Here is a 26,037-nt window from a genome sequence, read left to right as displayed (position 1 = left end):
GATTCATGAAATCTTTCTCTGGCACATTTCCTGCAAAATATCTCAAACAACACAACAAAGATCCTAAGCAGCATTACAATCCAGTTTCGAGCTGATTAAGACCGTCGATTCCACAGGCATCAATTGGTGATTAACATCAATTGGGAAAGCAGGCTCGTTTCAGTGTAACTCCTCCGCTGCTGTTAATTCAATAAAAACAGGGGGCCCCAGACCACCAAGTCCAGCCCAATTCAATTAGATCCACTCCAAATGCGATTAAAACAGACCAAAATAGCAGTTAATAATGCCGTCAGGCATGCCTCCATATTCTTCGTCCAACGCGCGGTTGTGGGTTTTCACTGAGGGAGGAGCCTGGAATAAAATTAAGGCATATCAAAGGGGAGGCGAGGGATGTTTGGTAAAAATATGAACACATGATCAAAGATATTGTCGTAGCAGGATGTTACTGCAAATTATGAGCTCTTGAGTTGCACATTACTCACATAGATGGTTTTCAAAATGATAACTTACTTCTACACTGAATTAAAAAAAAAAAAACATACAGGCAAGTGCACGGTTGAAACATCAACTTATATTGTCAGGTGTAGCACAGCAGGACAGAGAATTTTTCATAAACTAAAAAGATTTCGTTTGGAAACTAGTCAAAAAAGATGACTAATTTTAACACTCAATAAAAAGTTGACATTTAAAGTACATGTATTAATACACTTTGGAATGAAATGGGATCTAGGGAACAGAACTGAGGATTAGCCATGCACATGTAAATGGTTTTCAAATGAGAAAATATTTTGCATATACTTGTTATGTTTTCATGAACATTGTGCACATGGTTAACACACATCAGAAAAAGGATTTGTAAGATAAGGCTGATGCGATTACTGTGAGACTTGGTGCGGCATGTTTGCTTTTCGGCAGCGGTGTTTAATTCAAAGTCCCACGACACATTCTGCAGCTGACACAAGTCAGTCTGGCTTAATTTGGTTGGACTTAAAGGTGCTGAGTGTCACCAATCACTGTGCTTGATGCGAGTCCTCTGCATCAAACATGCAATGTTAACGCACTCGTTCTCAGGAGTAATTTTCCTAGGCCTTCCCCCAAAGACACTGGCCGCTCTTAAGCTGTGTCCACAAGCTGGGCTGCGCCTGGCAGTAACATGACATGTCTATGGGAAGATGATGCAGCCAACGGCTTCCATTGCTACATGTGTCATTCACAGCCACAGCCGATAATTAGTCCCTCTGTCAGATGGTCAGGCAAGTCCATGAATGATGGGAGACTTGTCAAAATTATCATCAAACGGGGGCGCTATATACTTCTGACAGCACTCTTCAGACAGAGTCTGGCTAACTGGACAACAGTGTGTACTCACTTTTGACTTGTCTCTGTCGGACGTATATACCGCCCTCATTTGACTTTTTTTGGCCAAACTACTAAAGTCTTTTGAAAAAATCATTTCTTGCCGTTTGTCGTTCCTTCCACCAGGGTACCATACTCAAACAGTCACCGCTTTATGGTTCAATTTCCGCTCTCCGTCCAAACTTTCGACCTTAATCCTTCAACGCTTCCAAAATTCAACACGGCCACACCCACCTTGCAGACAGTCTCCTCATCCCACGGAACGATGGTCCTCAGGTCGATGACCTCACAGGACACGCCCAACTTCTCCTGGGCCAACTGGGCTACCTCCAGCATGACATGGATCTGAGTGCCCCAGGCGAGCAGGGTGACGTCGCTACCTGAAGGGAAAGGAAGACCTCAAGGTTACCAACGGCAGCAGATTCAAATACTGTCCCCGAGAGGGATATTCAAATCAGGCTTGATATACGTGCCCTTGGTGGTCAAAATGCTAACCTCCACCATTAATCGCCATTTCAACATTTTTTTTTCAGCTAGGTATCCACAATCTGGTGCAGATTCTGAAAACTCACCTTCGACTAATATTTCTGCCTCTTCAAGTGGTATCATATAATCTCCGACCGGAACTTGCTCCACTGCAAGGAAACAATGACGCAATAAAAGTCAGGTTTCCAGACCAATATTTCAGGTAACTGATCAAAATGGATTCTCCAGAATGCAGCCGCCGGGGGAGGGGGGAGAAGCAATGAAGAAACACATTGACATCTCTACCATTCATGTTCTAACTTGGTGCCTATGTTTTATGATAACTGAGGGGGGCCATATAACTGGTCAACCTGCTTACCGCATCTCACATCTTACATAAAAATAAATGTAGAGCAACAGTGCCACTAACTGCGTGGCTGACTGCCAAACAGCACCCTCTACAGTTCCTGCTCCAAAGCCAATACAGATCCAGTCACTACTAGTGAAAACAACACAAACAGTCCCATTCTGTCTCACCTGCCGCACGGTAAAGGACCTTGGGTTCAAAGAAGATGCAGGGATTCTTGTCTCTAATGCATGACAGCAGAAGACCCTTAGCCTGTATGGGACTCCTTGGTATGACCACCTGTCCAAAAACAATCCAACCCAATACAATTTAAAATACAAGTAGTTGAAGATACTTACTGTGTAAAAAAATGCTTGAGTAGAGAAAATCTGATCCCCAGTGACGTAGCACTAACCTTTATACCAGGTATGTGGGAAAAAAAGGCCTCGGGGGATTGGGAGTGGTACAAGGCACCGTGGCCAACAGCTCCCCAAGGGGCTCGTACCGTCAGGCCTCCAACATCAAAGATATTGCCACATCGATATCGGAACTTGGCAGCCTCGTTAATGATCTATGAGGGAAAAAAAATCACAAATCTGGTGCCAGTTGCACTTTCTCAACCCAAATGTGAAGGGGGCAGCTAGGCCAAGGCTAAAACTATTTTGCTTTTTAAACCTCATCAGCTCCGGGTGAATATCTGGTACTAAGTTTTGGAGACAACAAAGTCCTGTTTTGTGGCAGAAATTTCCTGTTTCTACCACCTTAACTTTTACTTTTAACTTTTTTTTACTCCGAACTGAGCATCTTAACATGCTAAGGATTATCAATCAAATGTAATACAATTCCCCAACTAAAAGAAAATCCAAGGAAAAGTCAAACACAAGCAAGATTTGAACGTCAAGTCCGAGACTGGGAACCTGCATAACACACATACACAAAAAACCTTTGGATGATATTCACTGGAGGCGAGGAACTGGCTACTGATCACAGGGCATACCTGATCAAAAGCTGGAAAGATGTAATCAGCAAACTGGATCTCGGCGATAGCGGTGGCTCCCACTGACGCCATGCCGATACCAAAGCCCACGATGCCTTGCTCGCACAACGGAGTGTTGAACACACGGTCCTTGCCTGGGAAGAGGCGTCTAAACTCAATCAATTATTGCAAAACAAATGTGACACCCACCCAGGGGTCACAAGCCCACTGCAAGCTTGCTTGCTCAAATGGCTTCTTCAAAATCATGAATGACGAGCTCTGAAAAGTTCTACATGTACTTCTGTTTGGTCAGGCCAGGCCGGCTACAAAGTGCATTCTCAGACTTGACAGCAGTTCTGTTTCTCATGACTTTACATAGCATTGCATGCCGTCCTCAGCTGAGATTTGAACCCCATAACATGCACACAAATGTGTTGACAAATCCACCACTTGACTTTTTTTTATGGGTTCTTGTTTCTTCTCGCCGAGTTATTTCAGCCGCAACACTAGGGCTGTGCCGAATATCCAAATAATATTTTTCAAATTTAATATTTAAATGCAAAATTCATGAAAAGGAAGAGAGAATTTTCTTTTGTTTTAAATGAGAAAAATTGCACTGTGGAGGCTTGTTTAAAGCAGATTCAAATGAAAAGCGACAATTACAACTATTCAAGAGTACATTATTCATTAAAAATTTGAAAGGAATAGAAATTTTTAACAGGGCAAGAAGTACTGTTCATCTATTAAATCTTGCTAAATCGTGGCTGGAGATACCCCTAAACGTGAGAACCTATTATAGTGATTGTAATGTACAACTGTGTGCATTATTGCAACTGATTTTGTATATGGTTTGTTTATCAACAATCTGCCGGTTGATACAACTGAATATTTGGATGTTTGATCCAGTTGAAGGTCAAATATTTGAACAGTGAATTATTCATATAAGCCTTTTGCAAGTTACATTTGAACAAAATCTGGTACACCCAGTTATCTGATTGCACATAAACATAACAATTTGAATTCCCCAGACTAAAGACACTGTTGCTATACCTCGTGATTCAGGGCAAGCTTTTGCATAGCAACCACTATCTCTGGAATGGACTGGTTCCTTTGTGCCTTTATTATCCATTGAAAACAGTGTAGAGACGTAAGAAGACTCTTATATAACAAAACAAAAACTTGCCCCGAATCACGAGGTATAGCAACAGTGTTTTTAGTATGGAGAATTCAAATTGTTATGTTCATGTCAATTTAAAGAACTCAGGGTATCAAATTTTATTGAAATTTAACTGGCAAAAGACTTCTTGACTCAGCCCTATGTAACACAGAGTTCCTCATGTTCACTTACCATATTTATCAGCTAGTCCCACAGTGCACCTAAACACTCCTCCAAAAGCAACATCCTCTCCAAAGATGACTACAAAATAAAGATTGGAGGAAATTGAGAAATCTACGAAATGATCACCAGAGGGCCCCTCAGAAGGGTGAAAGCTACGAATAAAATAGGCACTCCTTAAAATACTCATTTCTTGTGGTCTATATCAACTATTTTACGCAAAAACACAGAAATGGTAAACTTAGATTTTTCCCAATTTTAAAAGAGACTGTTTGAAAAATCCAGGTAACGAATCCTGGAGATCAGGAAAAATCTCAGCTCGGAAAAATATGATGACTACTTAAATATCTACTCTCCATGTTGGCCACTGTGGTTGCAAATACTGCTGTGTGTCTGACATTCAGTAACAGATACATGTAAATGGGTTTGGCGTGTCATTGACGACAAATACATGGCAACGACATAGACATTTGGCCAACTGTAGTTACAATCAATGAAAGCACGTTTACAAAGGACAAACTATCGACACGCATTTCAGCTCGCCAATGATCTTTTTCAGAAGGTGCAACGGAGCTCTGGAAATTTTTTTGTTGAGGTGTTAGCTTCTTCCACTAACGAAAGCCAGTCTGGACTTTTTTCTCCCAGTTTCAAACAGGCCTAGAACTATATTTTGGTTTTGAAATTTTGTACTTTGCATGTGCATTTGTGTGTTGGGAGGGGGGTTATTTGGAAATTTGGATTTCAGTCTTAACACTAACCTGCTGTTTCATCAGTGCTCAGGGCAATATCCATGGCATCAGTTAACGACTGAAACAAGTTCATCTTGGTTGTTTCCCCTGAGGCCAAAAAGATTGTCAAATGAATGTGATGATCAGTCAGGACAAAATCGAAGTCATGGGCCTACCCCTACTGCCCTGTTATAAGTTAGGCTATGGATAGTCTCAGCAAAATTAATTAATTGGATGGAAATCCTATGGAAGGTAATTGGACTCTACTAATCGCCCACCACGTACAAATGTTTAAAAATTTGTAGAATCCAATCCCAAGACAGGCCAAGTTATTCATGTTACTCAGACAAGGATAGGGACATGAATAAATGAGCGAGGGCGCTGTTTATTTGGAAACTCATTTTCTTAAATAGGAAATTGTGATTGAAATTCTTTTTTTGGCATGCTGAAGTTCTTCTATTTGATTTCCAATTGCAAAATGTTTGAAATTTGAAGTAAAGTCATTATTTGATTCATTGAAATAAGGCACAAATAAGATTTTACAAAGATTTTACAAAAACATAAATTTTGAGCTCAATTTCAGTTAAATTCGAGACTCATTTTTGTGTACAAAATAATCAGTTTGCTCTGCATTACACGTGTACATAAAACATCTCAAAACATCCCCACTTCAAATCGATTTTTCGTTGCTTTGCAGAGTCCAAATTTATATCAAAATATTTCTTAAGACATCCTCTTCAAGATAACATTCACAATAAAACAGAAAAAAATAATTACAAATTTTATTAGCCTCCCTATTGCTGGCCAACATCATTACAGCATGTAGGTCTGTAAAAAATGCAAACTGGTATGCTTCTTCAATGTCTTCATCTGTCATCTATCACAAACACTTTTCCTACCTCCATGCTACAAATAACAATAAATTTGACCATGCTAAATTGTTTTCTACATGTACATGCATTGATAGGCTATGCCCTGTGTGTGAAACGCCAACGACAACGTGTTCATGATGTTTGAACTTCAGCCTCGGTTTGACCATGGAGGTCCTTTCTCCATGGAAAACCATGGCATGGTTGTGACATGTACCCCAAAACCGCGTCTTACCAAGAGTTTCGGGGGGCAAATCTGGAACAAATGTCCAAGCTGAGGCATTTCTGCACAATAATTGCACTGCATTTTGCTGAGGCAGACGTCGAAGGCTTGAACCTTTTTTCCATGTTTTTCGGCAGATACTGAACAGCCTTCTTCCCAAGGTCGCCATTTTCGGAAAACTACGTGTAATTACACTGTACACTATCTACTATGTACAGGTACATTGTACATGTACAAGGCCGGGCCTGCGTGTTTTTCGATTTGAAGCGCCCTCTTGTGAGTCAGAAAATGAAAGGCCACGTTGGCTTGCTCAGTTCCGGGGTGGAGTATTGAAATGTTGGCGGGCTCAGGTCATGCTGGAGGCGAGGGGGGAGGGGTCGATGGAATTCCACCAAAAATCAGTAAACAGAACATGCTGTCAATGTTTGGTACAAGTACCTGCAATCTTGAAAATCTTCAATTTCTATTTTCATACAGGCAAAATTTCAAAGTCTGAGCTAATCACAAGTTGAAAAATGTTCCAATTTTTCCATTTTCACTTCTTTTTGTTTATTTCTAAAATGAAATTTCTAATTGAAACATTGCAACAAGACCAAAACAGTATCATTTGTTTTAAAGATTATTTACTCCTCCTTCAAATTCTTGAGTGTTAAATTCTTACATAAAGAGATAATTTTCTGAATGTTACTAAAAATACAAATCTTACAATGACAGTACTTTTCACAACTTTACACTTGAGTGTCAATATCGATCTGCTCCAATTAATATTTCTGTTTATAGTCATGACTATTTCTTCTGAGAATGTATTATGGTTAAATAAACACATTACTCTATAAATGATATTAACATTAATATAAAAATTAAATCAAGTCACTCACTCTGTAATATTGTAAACTTTTTGTTGAAAAATATGTACAGGGCTAAAATCTTGAACAATTTAATGCCATTAACCCCAACATCACTGTGCAAGAGATTTTCGTTTTAAATTAACCAGGATTGAGCACTCTGTAATGCCATTCTAGGCACACGTGTTGGAATGAAATTGCTACAGTAAGTCAAATTTAAGGGAATGGTTCCAAAACCACCTATTCAGCCTTGAACTCATAAAAATCTGGTTATAGGTGATGGAATTACACAAAGTGGCAAGAAAGGGTTTACAATTTTTGAGCAGTTAGCATCGCAGTAATTGGTTGGTAGCTGAGTTAGAACAACCCTAAAAATTAGTTGATACAGTTTAAAAACTTCGCCTGATACACATAACACCAGACAAACTCAGGATAATCCTGGTCATGGAGTAGGTTAAAAACTCTCCCAATGTGCTATCTTATCAGACAAATCGTACTGGATTGTTTAATTGCATCAATTCCCAAAATATTACAGATCAAATCCGGAGATAATATTAATCTAAAATTTCCATTTAAAGCTTCTACTCAAGCTACATATACAAATATAAACAAAAAAATGATGAAAAGTAGTAGTATTGTGAAATCACCTACAATTAGCCAATCATCAAGTCATTTAACACAATTAAAATTTCTACAACAGACAAGCTAGAATTCTGTGTCAACATGGTTAATAAACAGATATGGCCCACATCACCGCCAAGATTAAGCACCAAAGGCCGATGCCGATGGACATGCCCTGGTTACAGACTTCTGGGTCAGGAACCCCAGTAAAGCATGGCACATCTACCCCATCCAAGCACTTTCCATCAGGGTAGCCCTCCTTGAGTCCTGCATCGATGCCGCGATGGACAGCCTCGAAGGTCTCCTCAGAGGGGTCCTCGAGAGCGCCAGGCTGCACATTCACATCATAGACGGAGAAATTGGTTCCAAGACCTTTGCCAAGAAAAAGAATGTACGTCTTCCCCTTGATGAGGTCACTGAAAACACAGGGAGCGTCTTCAGAGACAGTGATGTTCTCAAACACTGTGGTGTTACTTTGCATGGAGTCTTCTGGTTGCGGGTTACCCCTCAGCCAGCACAGAGGTTTAACCACAACCCAATAGTGCTGGTCTATTTGCAAATTAGAGCCGGGCATGGGCATGTGATCGCTTGCTACTGTGCCGTACACCACCCACTTGGGTTTCCTAGCTCTGTTTTCGATCGACTCTGATTTCCAGTCGTCACTTACACTGCAGGCATAAGTGATACTAACCACTGCCAGAAAGATGCAGAGGACTTCAAAGAAATGCATCATAGTTGGATTCTGTCAACAAAAAGATACACGCAATGGTTTTGTACTCCTGGTTTAACATCCTTCCATAACATTTTCACATGTTAAATTTAAACAACGGTATATCCGCTGTGCCAAAGCTTTACACAAAAATCAGAAACAGTTTGTTACCAGTTGCCTGTAGCAAGTCTATGGTGTACTATCATTGTATCACATAGTTGTTCACTGTCACAGACCTACAGCAACTGTTCCTATTCTGCTATACAGTGCATTCCTTAAAATTGTACTGTGTACACTCAAGCATGAATTGGGTATAAGGTGCCCTAGAAAGGAATGGGCAGTGTGATTCCTTCTGTTGTCTCTGCTCACTGCATCAACCTGTTTCATTAGGGCATGCTATGTGGTCTCAACCTGCCAGGGTGTGGCTCGAGTACATGTTGCCAATAGTGACTGGGAAACTGGCGCAGTACTGGTGGAATGACCAACACTCGGTGGTTGCTTGATTAAGGCCACACTACGACTCCCTCAAATTTGGGGTTGTATCTCCAAAGCAGTTCCAGTGTTGGGGTCTCCAGTTTTTAGTCTCTAGTTTAGCTTGTTCTAGTCTTGAGTTTTAAATCTTGGATACTCAATTTTACATTGATGTAAGGAGAGACTTGTCTCATTGTTTTGATCATGTGATTCTACCTCCATGTTTTGATGGAACTGTTGCTCGAGTTTTGACCTACACATGAATAAAGACGGTCTAATTTAATTTTATTCCTGCATGGTTTAACAAGCTCTGGTTAACTTAAAAGTTGTTAAACATCATTCACTTCATGAGTTAATGACTCTCTCCTGACTTCAATGACAACAAGCAAAGTGCTGAAATTTTCAGGGGACTGGATTTTTTTGTTCGTCTTACCCGTCTGGTTTTCTCAGTGCACGTGAACAGGTGATCTACAACAGGTCTAATGAGACAGTTCACGAAACAAAATCTGACAGGCCGCCAAGCTCAGTATCCATAGGCATGTCAGAGCATAACTTGAATCGACCGGGGAGTTTCTACCTCCATGTATTGACACGAACACTGATGAGTGCTGAATTGCCAAGGTGTGACTCAGTTGAAGGTTAGGCGCGTATTCTATGGAAATGTGTTTACGAAAACATTACACAAATGATCGGAACTTCGGGAGTCCATGGTCGACGGTCACACAATCAAAGATCGTACAGCGCCGCGCTGTACAATCTTTGCACACAATAGCGAGCCCGACCTGCTGGCCTATACCTGTGGCCGCACTAGTTAAATGTTATGTTTCTCTGTTCTTTGCTCTGGCTGCGGCTCTTTCATTTCATTTCATGTACCACGGAGCTTGCACATATGCCATTTTCCCGAATTTTGAACCCGTTATTTAAATTATAGGGCCTACATCTTTGAGTCTGCAATTTGTGACAAGCTTATGAAAGGACAATTTTGACAGACCATGGAGGAAGGAACACACACAGACGTAACCCCTCCATGCACGCACATGAGAAAATAGTCTCCTTCCGCGGCCACCACCAGCGATCATCCCGTGGACATACCGCGGTGGTAGGCTACCTCCATGGACATACCTGCCAAATTACAAGGTGAAGCTAAATAAAAACTGATGTGATAAGTGTCAAGGCTGTATGGAAGAGGGCGGAGGACTGGTTAAAGGCCAAGATTACAAGATTAATGAAACTACGTTTTTGCCTGAGACAATACACACCAAAAATTTAAAGTCTTGTGTATGCATCTACATGTATTTACTTTTATTTAAAAGCACTACTGTTTGAAGTACTTAAAAGGTTCTTGTACACTGTTAACTTTCCATGGTACTTATCTGACACAAGATAGTATCCCCGGCACACATGTTTGATATGAATGTAAAATGCTGTGTAGTACTGATATTTCATTTCGTAAGGATGCTGGAATTTTGAGCTGAATACATCAAAGAATGAAAATTGCACTTTCCTCCCCAACTGTGGTGACCTCTGTTCAAATCCAAAAGTTCAGCTACGAACCAAGTCTTTGAGTACATTGAAAAAATGTGTTTCAGGAAAGGTTGTATTTTGCTTAATCTCAACATTCTACACTGTAAGTACATATAAAGTCGATCCAATAAACTATGACACAAAGGCAAAGTTAACAACACCATTGATGTTTTAACCTTTTAAACTTTGCATTCATACAAAAGAGTAACAACTCATAAAAGAGTTTTTTAATTTTTGAAAGTTTGAAGCTTAATTTTCATTTTTGGTTATTCCTCTAATTTGGGGTACCGTTTCTCTGCCTATATAGTGACGTACGTTGATGAAGCCCTGTTTATCTTACATTTTCCATACAATTATGTGCAAGAATAAAACTAGCTGGGCTGCCGGACCTTGGGGGAAACCCAGAAAGGACCTGTATGCCCTGTGTCCAGAGAGCTTCCTGCTATCACCCCCCCCCCTCCATCGTTGACCACCTATACCTGTACAATCTTGAACCAATTAAAAACAGGCTATATTTAAACAAACATGGGAAGGGTTCGACATTTTTGAAATGTTACCTTTGCAATCCTATGGTTTACTCGAGCCAGGACAATCCTCAAATTGAACTGAGTTTTAAAATTTTAGCAATACAAATATACAAGATAAACTCACGCTAAGAATCAGTTCTGAATTTCTCAATCTGTTTAATACAGACATCAAACTTTGACATAGCCTATAAGCCCTTATCAAACATCAAAATGATTTCTACAAAATTCTGCAGTAACCAAATCAATAAACAGATATAGCCCACATCACCGCTAAGATTAAGCACCAAAGGCCAACGCCGATGGACACACCCCGGTTACAGACTTTTGGGTCAGGAACCCCAGTGAAGCATGGCACATCTACCCCATCCAAGCACTTTCCATCAGGGTAGCCTTTCTTGAGTCCTGTATCGATGCCGCGATGGACAGCCTCGAAGGTCTCCTTCGAAGGGTCCTCAAGGGCGCCAGACTGTACATTCACATCACTGACGGTGAAATTGGTTCCAACATTTTTGCTGAGAAAAAGAATGTACCTTTTCCCCCTGGTGAGGTTACTGAAAGTGCAGAGTGCTACCTCCTCAACGGTGATATTCTGAAACACCGTGGTGTTACTTTGCAAGGACTTTTCCAGCCCACCCCTCAGCCAGCACAGAGGTTGGACCACGACCCAGTAATGCTGATCTGTTATATTACTGAAACCTGACACGGGCATGTGATTACTTGCTACTGTGCCGTACACCACCCACTTGGGTTCCCTAGCTCTCTCTTCGATCGACTGTGATTTCCAGCCAATAGGTACACTGCAGGCGTAAGTGGTACCAACCACTGCCACAATGACGGCAAACACTTCAAAGAAATGCATCATAAGTTGGATTCTGTCAACAAAACAAAACAAAAGGAACATGTAGCAATAAAAGTCTGTGAGTTCTCAAAATAATATGTACCAATTCACTTTCAGAACACAGTTGTCGGAATGAATACGTCATTAGTTTTGTGGTTTAATTTAACCAATATCCTTCCGTCACATTTTTGTTTGTTAGATAAAAACAATGGCGGGAGAGCTATGCCGATTAAAATTAAACGAAACATGTCACTGCCCCTTCCACTTTTGAACATAAATGAAAAATTCAAACTGAAAATCAGTGTACATTTTGTCAGAAATATGTTTACTTTATCTCTCGTATTTTCCAACGGCTTCAATGACAATTAACTTTTAATTTCCGGAATTCTCAGTTCCCACACTGCAGGACAGTTTTTTTCTCGGTCCACTTACTGATGACGAATACGTCTTACCCACCTGTTGGCGTCTCTGTGCACTCTAACAGGTAATGAAATGTTGAACTGACTCAGGTCTAGTTAATGTACATGTACTCCGTTTTATACCCCAGAAAATAATGGGAAACGTTGGGTCTGGGCAGTGACTAGTACAGGGTTGCACTACTTGGGTGTGACGGTGGGCAGGTGACGGTTAGCGCCAGGTACGCAGACCCCTAGTGAATGTTTTTTTTCTCTGGAAATGTGTTTACAAATACATTACAAAGACGATCGTTACCAATCGAATTCATGGTCCAAAATGACATAGTTGATACGAGCAAGTTCAGTATGGTCTTCGGTGGGCCTGGCTTTCGGCGCCCGTACGGCGACGCAAACCTACAGCCACATTAGTGAAAAGTTTCGTTTCTTGGAGCTGGAACTTTCAGTTCTTTTGGCTTACTTCCTAAAACTGAACATTTCTTCATTGTTTTCATCAATCCTATATAATTAGCGCTAAATGCACTGCTGGATGAACAGAAATAAATAAAAAATGAGGAAACTGAAAAATAAAGAATATGTCAATTTCCCAAATTTTGAACCCGCATGATCACGCATGAGGAACTCAGTGTTAACATTCCCCATCCTTGCACAAATTCGCCACCGTGACGTTTTTGGTACCGCGCTTTTCAGGTGCATAATTTAATACTGTAGCCATACCGACAGGGATTCGGATAGCCTACACATTGTAACTAGTAGCGAGTACGATCAAACAGATCCTACAGCGCCGCCAAGCATGCAGATCATGGTACCGGGCGGTACCGGTGACTGGTAAATATTCCACATCAGCCTCCCGATATAGAACCTATTTGAAATCCACAGGAATTTGACATAGAGTTAAAATTTCCATTGACCACACTGAATGGCATGTCATTAAGTTCATTTGTATCATGGCTACACTTGTTTCCTGTGTGATCTGCACCCCGGTCGCGAACCATCCGACCCCTTCCTCTTACAATGGATGATAAGAACGAGTATGCTCTGACAATCTCAGTTATCCTTCATGAACCACAGAAGAATACGAAATACAATTCAGTCGGCGTGAATTCGATTTCCCCATGGGTCTGCTTTGTTTGTTTCTGTTTGGGCATATTTTTTTTTGGTTTGAAAAGAAGCAAAATATCAGGACGTTTGCAAGGACAACCAACTGAATGAAAATCTGCGATGTCAATTATCAGTGCTTAAACTGACATGATAAGTGGTAAGGCTGTATTCACCAGGGTGGGTTGGGGGCTGGAGACTTTTACATGTCAAGACTTTCAAATGGACCTCAATAAAACAATTCATTTTCAGTTTTCAGAGGAAACACAGAAAAATGCACTCCTGCATGTGTGTTATATTGTTGACCTTTATTTCAAACAGTTCTGTTAGGAGTATTGATCAGTTTCCATGCTGCTTATCTGACACACAGAAGGTATTAGCCCACAGATGATTGATATTTACTGACATTAAGCAGTGATATTTCATCATCTAGCTGAATCCATCAAAGATGCCTCCTGGTTCAAATGAATAAACTATGTAAATCAGTTACCCACTTTAAACCTGTGAAGCACTTGTTCAACTGACAATTCTTGAAGTCCAAAACAGACAAACACTTGCTGCTTGCCCAACACATTCACAATGCCACGGCACTTGCCTCCCCAATTGTGGGGACCTCGGTTCGAATCCCCCTCAGTTCGACTACAAACCAAGTCTATCTTGACAGTACAATTTGCACGTGTTAGTACTTTGACAACCAAAGGAATGTCTCAGAAAAGGCATGATTGCTGAATCTTTACGTTCTACACTGTCAACTGCTGATGAGATTGAGTCAGTAACCTGCAGTGAAAGAAAGGCAAGTCTAATAAAACACTGATGGCTTATACCCTTGAAACTTTGCATTTATCCAAAGAGTACTAAACACAAAGGAGTTTCAAGCTGAAACTTGACAATGGAGCACAATTGAATAAGCACACAAATACATAAATGACACTTGTGTTTGGGCTGAGTATTTGTACAAACACAGTGGGCTTTGTCTGAATGGGAAGTCCGCTTCTTGAATGATTCACAGTTCCGTTCCGAAGTCCGCTAATAGTTTTGAGTAAAGCTCTACCTTCGCTGGTGGGCATCGATTTCAAAACACAACTGGACAGCACACATGTGCAACAGCGAAATTCTAAAAAGAAGCCCATTCGTTGCCATGGCAACACTACACAGAACTACATGTATTATAATTCCAATGAATAATTCTTCTCATTCTGCCATATGAAGCAAGATATGGGGTGGAGAGAAACCCCCCCCCCCGCCTTTGTGTTGGTCATGGTTTGAACGGAATCTCAGGAATTCTTTACAGACTTCTAGGGAAGATGTGTTAGGCAACAATTGTCTAGAGTGTGTATAGGGATTGGACATGGGGGGGGGTTACCCATCGGCCCCATATCGTGCACGGTATGCATTCTGCTAAACACCATCTAGGGAAACAGCTTGCAAAGAAATTCTTTGAAAATCCATCTTTGGAGTACTATGAAAGGTAACACTTTTTTTCATATAACATGCATAAAATGTGCATGGCTGAAGCCAAGCATGCATGTACCTCATCAGGTGCTTTCAAAGTGCGAAACAAAACACCAACATCCTGGATGGAGACAAATCTAGGAAACACCAAATGGCACAACGTATATAGTTAACAAACCAAAGTTCAAGCACAATGCACATTTGGGAAGGGGTACTATTCCAGTAGTTCTGGGTCAAAAAATGAAAAGAGAGCTCGAAATTAAACGAAAATCTCACAATAAAGGAAGAACAATGCAGCACTGCCCATCAAAAAGTTCAAAAATGGGTCAAATTTGCCACATTTTCACCAAACATTGAAGGAAGATCATTCCAAACCCTTCGTAGTTCAGTTCCCTGAATGTTGATACATTATTCTGGGTGAGCTAGGACTTCATACTTCAGAAGTGCTTTGTTCTTTGATGTGCTCTAGAATGGAATATTCAAACATATAAGATTACAAATGAACAAAATGACAAACAAGGGTCAGTTGGAATCCACATGGAAAAAAAAAAAAGACAAGTTTGGCTCTGCTGGTGTTACTAGAGCTCGTCAACAAAGGCCATTTCAGAAGATTCAAAGCATGGCAGGAAACCTGCAGTGTGAACGGTTTGCTAAAAATGGCCAGTAATAAAGAGGCAATTGACCCCTTTTAAAAAATGCATCCAAAAATGTACACTTTGCCAGTCTGTACATCTGCAATGAGGATATCAGCTATTTCCGGACACCTACACTGTAAGCTCTTGAACAAACTGTTGACTCAATTTGGAATTACCTGCATGAGGCATTATACATAATTATGTACTTCTTCAGAAATGTTAAAGGATGAAGCAATTGCAAAACATGATTGTAAATAAAAAATGCATGCTACAGAGAAATTTGTTCTGTTCATGATGAAATGCTTTTTAACCTTTATATCTTTTTTATTTTTACATGTTTACAGATATATTTGAATAAAATATATTCATAAATAACAGCATTTGTACAAGGTTTGTACATCTAAAAACTTGAAAGAACACACAAGTATGAGACTTTCAGAGTACCACTTCCTCTATGTCGTCGATATCATCGAGGCTGTCGTGTGACATGTTCATGACGGCTTTAGAGGCTGAGGGACCCTTGTCTTTAGAGCTGTTTGCAGCTCCTGGGCTTGCTGCGTTTGTCCCCCCTACAACATCCACCTTTTTCTCCCAAGGGTAGGAGAGGGGCTTGGCTTTGGTGGAGGACGTGAAGACGTTCTTGTCCTCGCCAAATGAGGACTTGGTCACCTTCTCCTCGCTGGCGCTGTTGCCAAAGAGATCAGCCATGAGGTTGGATTTTTTATCGCCCTGCGGTGAGGTGGCCGGTTTCCGTTTGGAGAACAGATCACTGTCACTATCGTCATCATCGTCAAAGAATGACTTCTTCTTGGGTTTCTGTGCCACTTTGCCGCTCGTGAAGGTCGGCGCGTAGCTTCCAAATGACAGGGCATCATCCTTCTTTCCCTTTGCCGGCCCAGTCTCCTCCGGGTGGGAGGGGACTCCATTGTGGAGATTCTCCACTGGCTTGGTGAAGTTGTAGCTCTTGTGGCTTCGGCCGGAGTCAGGCTTCCTGCCATCATCAATCTCTCGCATCTTGGCCAGGAGCAGGTCCTTCTTGCGACGCTCCTCAGCTAAATGCTCAGCCTCCTTTTCCTGATCTGCACATTTCAAAACATGAACACATCTACCGCTGAAGGACATAGTCTTTGAAATGAAGTCTTTAAAATAGCTTGACCAGGGTTCAAATCCAACCAGAGGGACTAATTTCTCTGTGTTCTTTGTTTCTAACCGAGAACCTAACACCAACAGATCCTTTGGAATCAACCCTCTTATCTAAAAATCACAGAAGACCAGTTAGTAAAGAGTGAGTTAACATGCCTTCCATCTAAAGATCTTTGTTGGTGGCCTTGCCAGGCCAACAAATAGTACGGGTTTTTTGGTCATTTTCAGCACCATTCCTACTGCAAAAAGGGAATTAGCCATGCATACTTTGTTAATGTACATAGTTAAAGAAGAACTCAAGCAGGAAAGCAATGAAACTGTGGTGAGTGTAATGAGTGGAAAAAAAGAGGGAACAGAAAAATCAGTGTCATACCAGCTGTGTTAGCTTGGTTCAGGTCAATCTGGCCCCCTTCGTCTATGCCCTGTTTGGGGAGGTTGCTGTTGTTGTCACCGCGGGAATACCGATGCAAATCCCGTACACTGTTAACGGCATATGGTGGGGTCTTGGCCACAGGCGGTTTCTGCACTCCGGTTGGTTTGGACCCAAAGAAGGGGACGTTCTCCTCACTGTCGTTGTCGTTGGGCGAGTTGTCAAAATCGGGGGAGTAACTGGCTTCTTCAAGGACTGAGTGGTGAGGGAATGGGGTGAGATGGGCGAGTGGGCAGATAAGAATGTTTCACAGTGAAACAAGAATGCAGCCAAGCATTAGCAATCTTGAGTAGAAACAAAAACCCCAAGCGCTGCGCCTGTTAAAGTGAATTTTGGCAATGACTCCCACAAGATGAATGATCACTACAAAGTGTGTTGTGATGAAAGTTAAGTGTGTGTAAAGTATGTTGTGGTGGCTTCATTTTGTAAGCAGTTACCGAGAACTTACAGTTTTGCTTAGCGCAATAACGACATAAGAAACACTCTACAAGCAGTGCAAAGGCTATCAAAAATACAGTGTAAACTTGGAAAGAGACACAGGTAAGCAGACTAACCCAACCCAATCTGACCCGACCCAACCCAACAAACAAGGAAAAAGTCCCTTTGCTCACTTTTATGAAACAAAAATTAAAGCAAGTCTTTCTCATTACATATACTTTACACTGTTAATATCTTCCTCCATAGATATTCATTAATGGTTTTCTGACTTAAAAACCTAGTCGTAATCCTAAAGGCTAAAACGACTGTGAAACGACTTTTTCATGAACAAAAAGCCTACCTTCTTTCTTCTTCTTTTCCCTCTCCTGCGGAAAACAAAAACAAAAACAACAAACAACTTTAAAGCACAGTTTCTTTGTTGCTGCAAATGTGTGCAAAACACTGCAAAAAGGGTGATCGGTAATTTCCGTCAAATGCTGAAGATGGAACTTTCGAGACTTGTGAGCTTCAGCGACCTCGTAAATAAAATGCAGTGTTAGGCAAGCAGCTTTTATGAGGGAATCGTTGCCTTGGCATCAACACAGAAGAATCTGAGGAATGTTAGTTAACAAGCAAAAAAGATGTTAAAAATGTCCAAACTTGACGAAAACATGGTAGGGGGACTGATGATTTGAAACTCTAACGAAAGATTTTTCTGTCACTGCAAATTCTCACGCCAACAGTCAAACAGAAGCTGATATGTTGTTTACCACTTCTGTGGTGTTGGAACTGTCCCTTAACCACGCTGGAAGGTTTGTTGATGGGGGCTGGGTCTCAAAGAAGTCATCGTCGTCGTCAAGAATATGGGACTTTGCTTTTGGATTTGCACTGACAGAACTTGGTGTCATTTCTTGAGGGTTTTGAGTTGCACTGGTTACGTTCTGATTTGATTGTGGATGCTCAGGTTTTGTCAAAGTATTAAAAAAACTGGGTTTGTAACTGGATGAGTCGTCGTCTCGTTTGAATGAGAGTTTAGAGTTTGTGGATGGACTTGAGTCCAGGAAACTGGGTTTGTACTGGGAGCTAGAGGCATCTTGCTTGGAACCAAAGAAACTGGGTCTTTTGTACACGGAAGGCTGTTGATGAAAGGAGGGATGAGACTTGAATTAACAAGAATTCCAGAAAGTTTGTAAGCAACAAGGACAAAGAATTTACTTTAAAAAGGAGGAAAAATGAACGAAATCTTGGCTCAGTGATCCTTAAAAATTAGATAAAGAATAACATGGTTGTGTTGAAATTAATTACTCTGTTGTGTCATGCAACCTGGAATGCTGACTGGAATGTTTGACCAGCTCTGACGATCTCGGAAGGCTCACTTAAATGAGCAGGCTTTTTTTGTCAAATGAACAAGAATTTTTTGGGGTAGGGGTAAACCAAGAATATAAACTACCCAAAATGCTGACGATGGCATAGACGTCTCACTCAAAGGACGTAAGGATATCCTTCCACGGGAAAGTTGAGAATTGGTACATTTAGGTTGCTTTGATCATTAATATTTCTCCCACGTTAACCTACATTACCTTTTCTTCCTCTTCCAGTTTCTTCCTTGCCGCTGCTTCTTCTTCCACCCGTCTCCTCCGTCTTTCATCTTCCTCCCGTCGGAGTCTCTCCTCCAGCTCTTTCTGCCGTACCTCTTCTTTCTTCCGACGTTCTTCCTCCTCCAATTGTCTCCGTCTTCCCTCCTCCTGCCTCTGCCTTTCTTCACCACCGTCCCGCCTCCCCCATCCCATGTCCAGATCACGCAGGATCTTCTCGTGCTCTGAGAGTTCCTTGTTTGGTTCCTCGCTAGGTTCCTCTGATTTTCGTTCTTTCTGTTTTGGCTTCTCCGGTTCCACCTTGTGCTCTGTCTTCGGCGTGGCATCCTTCGGGGACTTGACCCTGGTGGTCAGTTCCTCTCGCCTCCTGACTTCCTCAGCTGACCACTCCCGTTGCTGCCTCTCAGTCGGGGGTGGGCGTGGGTGCTTGGACTGGTCGTCTGTTGAGGTGGCCTTGCTCAGCATGACTGGCTTGAGGCCAGTAGGGGAGAGGTTATGTCGGAGTTTGCCTGGTGGCTTGATTAGGCGGTTGCTGTAAATATTACGTACTTCCAGCTCTTTCTCCTTTTCCTATGATGAATGCAATCATTGTGAATTTGGATAAAATGTTTAAGACAACTTCATGCTGGAGATGTAAAACAAAGTCAATTCCAAATTTTGACTGTACCCTAAATCCTGCTTTTTCCCAAGCAAATTGGAAATGTTTCATCCCCATACATCCCTTTGTATTTCTTTTCCTTTTTTTTTCCCCTTTTTTCCGCAATTCCCATAGCCTCACCCTGAGTTGGTTCTGCAGTCGTTCGTTCTCCATCTCCAGGCTTGCCACCTGCCCCTTCAGTTCCTCCTCCCGGCCCTGTCTCTCGTGCAGCTCATGACGCTGGTTCTTCTTGAGGTGCTCAACGTAGCGCTCCATCTCGCCCAGCTTCTTGTCACGAGCCTCCAGCTTGCCCCGGAGCCGGTCCAGCTTCCTTTGCAGCTCATGCCTCTCTAGGAGGCCCTTGTCCTCGTCAAGGGCCCGGATATGCTTCAGCTCATCTTCAGCGCGGAGGTACTGTTCGTCTTTGTCCTTCAGGCGGCGCTCTCTGTCCCTGTCGCGCTCCTGCGGGAGGGGGGGGAACACCAATGAAAGCTAAGAATTCTTGTCTTTCAGCGTCTGAAGAAGAACTTGCAAAGTTCAAATAGTCAGGCCACACTATTTTTGATTGATTCTTAGAGAAGTTAAAGATCTTACGTTGGTAGGGTTAAGGTGAAGGTGTAGGATCTTAAAAAATACACTTTCAAATTCAATGGATAATTTCTTGGCAACTGAGATTTCTACAGTCTGTAAAAGCAACCTGTCTATTTCATACCGTACGATATTCTACAAGCTGCAAGGACATGATTCTATTGTGATAGGTCAACTCCTGACCTGATACTTCCGTATCCGTCGACGCATGCTGTCCAGCTCGGCACTGTGCTTCTTGAGCAGCTGCGGCAGTTCGCTCTCCTCGCTGTCAAACTTGGCCAAGGCCCGCTCCTGCCGTCGCTGCAGCTCCTTCAGCAACTTGTTCTCCCGCACCGTCTCATCGTGCTCTTTCTGCAGCTGGTTAAACTCATTGCGCAGCCGGCTGATGGTGTGGCCCTTGGCTGACAGCATGCGGCGGGTCACCTCGTTGGTGTTGCGTGGCGAGGCCTGGCTGCTGGCAATGCTGTTGGAACGTTTGGTATTAGCGGCGGCCACTGACTTCTTAAGTGGTGTTTTCTGAAAAGCTGAAGGTAAAAAAAAAATTTATAAAAACTACTACAACAACGAATGAGACTGGTTTAGTTCCTTCACTCTTCCATGATGGGAGCTCAGACACGGGGCTCCCAACATTCAGATTTCAAATATAGTACTTTTTATTGCAGTAGTGCACAGAATATCATCATTTACGGTCAACTGATCAGGGCAAGCCCTTTTCATAGTAGACTTGTATGAATAGTAACCTACATGGCGTATAAGAGCTAATAAGGGGTGTACAATAAACATTGTTCTGCAGCCATGAAAGTTATAGCAGCCACTCATTACTGTATTTCGGAAGAAACTTCTGCCAAGGCTTCAGCTTCTTTCCCACATTTGGTCGACATATTTCAAGCATGACGCCACTGTACGTAATACGACGATGCTGCACGTCACACCACGCATACCGCTGCACATGCACGATTGGTGAGAAATTAGCTGCTTCACTGGAGTAGTGGTCTCGATACCAGACGTTATGTTCCTTTTGTCCACAACCATCACATGCTGTATGTGTACAGCTTACACTACTGTACGTATGTACGTACATGCAGCTGAAATTTGCAAGTAACGATCTGCATCTAGAACATGTGACTGGTACCACACTGCGCGCACAGTCTAAAAAGACTTGTTATCAGTCCTTCCACGGTTTTCAGACCACTTTTGTCTAAAGAAACACGGGAATGAAGCGTCTTTTTAAATTTAAAATTTTTCAAGACGGTGTTGTCAAATATCGCACCAACGAAGAACAAAATTGTGCAAGCATAAAATTGGTTGAAAACCGTAAAAACTATGCCAAAATTGTACATGTTGGGAGCTCTGCAGACATTATTTGCAAATTCAGCAAATTCCAACTTGGCCTTCAATGCACCAAATGAACAGACTAATACTCACAGACATCAAACATGTTCAAACTGGTACGATGTTGATGTTTTTGAGAATTGCCTTGCCTCATTGGCTGATTACAACATCTGGCTATTGCTATTAAAGCACCAATGACACGAATTTGGAGACATAACTTGTGCAACTTCCCCCCCATCTCAAATGTGGGAAAACCACATGTGTGCATTTGGCACCTGTTTTTGTTAATCTTATTGACAAGTGGACTCACTTTGTTTCCCCCAACTGTGAGCCCTTCAAAGAAGTTATTTAACTGCAACTGCTTGTCTGTGACTTACAGAGCAGTGCACTGTGTGGTAATAAATTTCAAACACTGTGTAAATCATGACCAAAACAATGTCAATCAGCTCTCAGGATGAAGAACTGTCAGAAAATATTGAATGAATTCCATGCCTATTTGCAATGGTGAATGCTGACAAAATAAAAAAAATGTTTATAAAGACAACAACATTTTCTTCTCATAATTTCAATGATGCAAATATTTTCAATGACTTGTCTCACGTAACAGATTTGTCAATAATCATCCCTGAAGCTGTACCTTCAATACAGTTGCCACATCATCCTTTTGTCATTGACCTATGTAAATTAATACTTTGTGATAATAAGCCCACCATAAGGTCAATGAATTTTGTCTCAGCCTCAACATCAAAATTGGAGAAAGCAAATCAATTATTACTGATCTAAAAATAACTCCCTTTTTGGTGAACCTACGTCATCCTGCTTCTTTCAACATAATTTAATATTATCGGCTATCCCTGCTGAGATTTGAAAGGCTATCTCTTAATACTTTCATCCATCTTTGTTGTCTTGACAACCATGACAAGGCTAAGGAAGGACAAAAACACATGCACAAAATCAGTCTGCATGCACGCACAGATGTACAGGCAGAGGAGTACAAATTGAAGCATGATGGTTGTTGCTAAGGCAACAGAGGGAGATGGCTTTAAGCATTAACTCAGGAATATTTCTTGGAGATTATGATTTTAAATTTTACGCCCTTCACGGCTTTCCTTCCAAGACTCAAATTTTTGAAACAGATGCATGTACTGACGTGAAGAATGGAAATTGGATATTCCACACTCCGATTACCTGCAACCAATGGAAAGTCCATTGGCCACTTACAGTACATGTAGAAACCGCCGTGGCATGTCTTATCAAAATGCCTTACGAGTACACTGTATGCAAATTATCACACTCTTATGGCTCATTAGAAAAAAATAGTCAGAGGTGATTTCTTGTCAAACCCTCTTCTGCCAAGTTGCACGTGGGTTAATGTTTCTTTTCTGTCCTTAAAATGAACAATTTTTTCGGAATAAAAAATGCAGTTCTTTTTAATACTGAGTCTGATTTCAATTTTAAATCAATGATAATTGATGTTCACATGAAATATATCTGTCACACAAATCAGTGGGTTTTTAAAAATTTTTTTGGATTTAAGTTGGTTGAAGCCTTTTCAAATATCCAGTTATATTTTGCACCATGATAAAAAATTTAAATTGGACTGGCTGTAAAAGCAGCCTATCGTAAATTGGGATATTAGGAACATTTGAAACAACAAAATTAATGACAAAATATGGAGGGCCTGACGTTTTGATCCTAGCAGAATCTTTCTCAAAGGCAAAATGACAAGTAGACAAGACAAACAAGCAACAGGAAATCAACCAAGCATGGACGGATGCAGGACAAAAGGAAAGGTCAAGAAAGCTGCAGGCTGGACAAAGGGGGCAAGGGGTAAAGCCTTTCATGGTTGATTCCCTGTTGGCTTGCTTGTCCTGTCCACTTGTCATTTTGCCTTTGAGAAAGATTCTGCTAGGATCGAAACGTCAGACCCTCCATATTTTGTGATTTGTATTTTAGATCACTAAGCAGTTTGCTGGAAAAAATTAATGGAAATATATTTTAATTTTATACTTCAAATCTTTACTTTCCCACAATTAAAAGAGGTACAGAGTGCTCATTCAATGAATTGATATCAACCTTTGTTAATTTTAAAGGTTCTGACAAGCTCATTGGTTAATTCCGGAAATTAGGGGTCCATTTTTTTGTGTGTGTCCCTGTCACATCTGACAAATGATTTTGTAAGTTCAGAACGCATAATTTCCAAGAGTGATGAATTAATGCAAATTACCGGCCAAACAAATAGTAATAGTTTGAAATCAATTCCGGTGATATTTCCATGTCAAATAACAAAGGTCAGATGTAACAGGGACACAAAAATGTCACACTTTTGTACCCCAAATTTCTGGAATTACCTTAATATTAGATAGTTTTAAGTAGAGTTTTATTTGAGTCCAATTTTGTTTGCATCTTTGTGGCTTGTTATATGAAGAGTACCCTGAAATCACTAAGAAATTCCTTGAAAATAATCATGACGACATAAATATCACTGGCTTGACACATCACTGACCTTTCTTTGTTCGGTTGATGGTCTTGCCATAATTTGAGCTCTTGTATGTCGCTCGGCTATCTTGGCTTGTCCCACTGTTGAATCGGTTGGAGGAGGTACTGCTGTATCCTCCTCGGGCTCTCCCGGTATGTTGAGGCTTCTTGCTTGACACCTGCCTTGCCCTCTCAGGCGAGGCATTGCGAGAATCCTGCTCTGAGTCCTCTGAATTGAAGGAGTCTGAGTAGGCTGGGGACTGTGTGTAGGGGCTCCTGTACGGGGATGGCGACCGCGGTGGCGATGGGGAGTGGCCGTACCTGTGCGACTTGGCCCCACTTTTCTCAGACATGATAGAGTCGGATGACTTGGCTGAGAAGTTGCCGGAGGTCGAAGGCGTCAGGGATTTGTTTTTGGCACCTCGCTGCGTGCCAACTTCCGTGGGGGGGCTGCTGCCACGGTCGTAAGCTCCTTTCAAGTATGGACTGTCAGCTTTGCGGCTGTCATGTTCCCCGTCCGAGTCAAAGAAGGAGTCATTGTCGTACACTGCAGTCATAACTCTTATTTAACTGGACAAAAGTGGTTCCACCCTGCTGGCACTAGCTTTGAATCTTAATGTCAGGCAGACTGATTCTGTCAGAGGAAAAATAACATAGGACTCTTTTGACATTTGTGTCGCTTGTTTTGAATAAAATACAAGTACAATATCTTTTTTCAGCAGGGCAAGCACCAACTGCAAGTTAAAAATCATATAAAAAAACTAGAAAAAACAACAAATATGAAATATATAGGATGAACACCAGGATCTTGGGGTTTCTGTGCCTAACAGAATTGGGTACAATGATGGATCTGCAAAATCAATCAATTACAGTGCTGATTGTTCATCCATGATGCAATCTGTCAATCCTCCTACCATTAGTCGACTGCCATTTTCCTTCTAATACTTCTGCCTTAAAAACAGTTGTGTCTCCGACTTTCTACAAGCCCGATCAATAATGCAACACAAATATCTGACACATCTACCAATCACGTCCAACAACAATTACCAAATTGTGACATCATACAAATCATTGTAAAAAGTACATGTATAAAAATCAAATCTAAATCATGTAAATGGACAAAAATGAGCAGATGCTATCTGAGATGCGTCGTAATTAACAACAGTGTCACCGCAAACAATTTTCCAAACCTGCAAGTCCTACCTAATACTATTAACACTGAGAAGGACAGTCTGACAGTTTGGTATCAATCATCAATGTCTGGCATGTAATTGGGTGCAATTGGTTGATAGGCCTATGCGCGATTGCTCAAACCTTGCAAGACCCGTCAGTCTTAAGATTTCATACAGGATTGACCAACCCAAAGGGCGATCGATTGGGCAAGTGTGCAGATTGGCCAATTACGCCTAACATTAAAGAGACAGAAAATCTTGACTCACATAATTCCTCACCTAATCTCTCACTTGTGCCACTAGGCCTACACACAATGCATGATATGTTACGATACGTTAACGTAGGCCCTACTATTTTTCGTGTTAACAGAAAATTGATAGCCAAACATGTCCAAAAAATCTGAACATGTTGTTGAACATGTTGCATACGTGTAAAGTTGAATTAATTTCTAGGGCCAAGACAATTTCTCAAAAATCACTAGGGGCCTACCGCAATTTCTCAAAAATCACTAGGGGCCTACCGCATTTGCCTGATGTTACACTGATCATAAAGTTCAACTTAAAGACAAGCTTTGATTACCTCTGCACTCCTTTTCGGCTGTAGTTTCGACCATTAATATAATGAATACAAGATTTCTCGATAACATCTGAATACGAGCACGAAGTCGCGGAGAACGCAGAATGGCATGCGCTTCCGTAACGCTGTTTACTTGCTATGGAGATTGTCCGAAGAGAAGAAACAATAGATCGATGGTGTACAACCGTTTGAGGTGGCATGTCTTGTATGGGTAGGATACCAGTGATGCCATATAA

The 26,037-nt window shown here is 41.4% G+C and overlaps 4 protein-coding genes across 10 annotated transcripts in view; all 4 read right to left on the bottom strand.

Moving 5' to 3' along the window:
• The window catches only part of LOC110974428 (2-oxoisovalerate dehydrogenase subunit beta, mitochondrial-like), a 29,791-nt gene extending 23,268 nt beyond the window's left edge, over positions 1 to 6,523 (bottom strand). For 2 of the 4 annotated variants that reach the window (XR_015427839.1, XR_015427838.1), the window contains exons 1-8: positions 6,312 to 6,523; positions 5,238 to 5,315; positions 4,492 to 4,560; positions 3,165 to 3,298; positions 2,583 to 2,738; positions 2,359 to 2,467; positions 1,929 to 1,991; positions 1,591 to 1,736 (exon numbers count right to left, since the gene is read on the bottom strand). Coding sequence is in view for 1 of the 4 variants with exons in the window: in XM_022226051.2 (XP_022081743.2) it covers positions 1,591 to 1,736; positions 1,929 to 1,991; positions 2,359 to 2,467; positions 2,583 to 2,738; positions 3,165 to 3,298; positions 4,492 to 4,560; positions 5,238 to 5,315; positions 6,312 to 6,468 (912 nt within the window). In the remaining 3 variants the exon portion in view is untranslated. The remainder of the gene's footprint in view (positions 1 to 1,590; positions 1,737 to 1,928; positions 1,992 to 2,358; positions 2,468 to 2,582; positions 2,739 to 3,164; positions 3,299 to 4,491; positions 4,561 to 5,237; positions 5,316 to 6,311) is intronic. The other 2 variants (XR_015427837.1, XM_022226051.2) reach the window with 2 other exon arrangements.
• Positions 6,524 to 6,817: 294 nt separating this feature from the next.
• LOC147796585 (uncharacterized) lies at positions 6,818 to 10,084 on the bottom strand. The gene is made up of 2 exons (XM_087146616.1): positions 9,379 to 10,084; positions 6,818 to 8,507 (listed from the first exon to the last, which is right to left on the bottom strand). Exon 2 carries the CDS (start codon positions 8,496 to 8,498, stop codon positions 7,872 to 7,874), a length of 627 nt encoding a protein of 208 aa, XP_087002742.1. The 5' UTR covers positions 8,499 to 8,507; positions 9,379 to 10,084; the 3' UTR covers positions 6,818 to 7,871.
• Positions 10,085 to 10,232: 148 nt separating this feature from the next.
• On the bottom strand, positions 10,233 to 12,529 carry LOC147796584 (uncharacterized). Of its 2 annotated transcripts, none has more exons than XM_087146619.1 (2): positions 12,205 to 12,529; positions 10,233 to 11,868 (listed from the first exon to the last, which is right to left on the bottom strand). In XM_087146619.1, exon 2 carries the CDS (start codon positions 11,856 to 11,858, stop codon positions 11,238 to 11,240), a length of 621 nt encoding a protein of 206 aa, XP_087002745.1. In that variant the 5' UTR covers positions 11,859 to 11,868; positions 12,205 to 12,529; the 3' UTR covers positions 10,233 to 11,237. The 2 variants fall into 2 exon arrangements, with proteins under 2 accessions (XP_087002745.1, XP_087002743.1); XM_087146617.1 differs by having other exon boundaries at positions 12,291 to 12,512.
• A 1,105-nt stretch (positions 12,530 to 13,634) lies between these two features.
• Positions 13,635 to 25,942, bottom strand: lca5 (lebercilin LCA5). Of its 3 annotated transcripts, XM_022226343.2 has the most exons (9): positions 25,805 to 25,942; positions 24,081 to 24,686; positions 20,426 to 20,766; positions 19,796 to 20,116; positions 19,003 to 19,587; positions 18,193 to 18,558; positions 17,784 to 17,808; positions 16,949 to 17,200; positions 13,635 to 16,511 (listed from the first exon to the last, which is right to left on the bottom strand). In XM_022226343.2, exons 2-9 carry the CDS (start codon positions 24,607 to 24,609, stop codon positions 15,868 to 15,870), a joined length of 3,063 nt encoding a protein of 1,020 aa, XP_022082035.2. In that variant the 5' UTR covers positions 24,610 to 24,686; positions 25,805 to 25,942; the 3' UTR covers positions 13,635 to 15,867. The 3 variants fall into 3 exon arrangements, with proteins under 3 accessions (XP_022082035.2, XP_087002899.1, XP_022082038.2); XM_087146773.1 differs by lacking the exon at positions 16,949 to 17,200; XM_022226346.2 differs by lacking the exon at positions 18,193 to 18,558.
• Between the last annotated feature and the right edge of the window lie 95 nt (positions 25,943 to 26,037).

This window comes from Acanthaster planci, linkage group LG15 (assembly GCF_054643075.1).
Source record: "Acanthaster planci isolate LZ-2023a linkage group LG15, COTS_SCS, whole genome shotgun sequence".
Taxonomy (NCBI): domain Eukaryota; kingdom Metazoa; phylum Echinodermata; class Asteroidea; order Valvatida; family Acanthasteridae; genus Acanthaster; species Acanthaster planci.
Note: the sequence above shows the minus strand (reverse complement) of the source record. Positions and strands in the feature narration are given on the sequence as shown.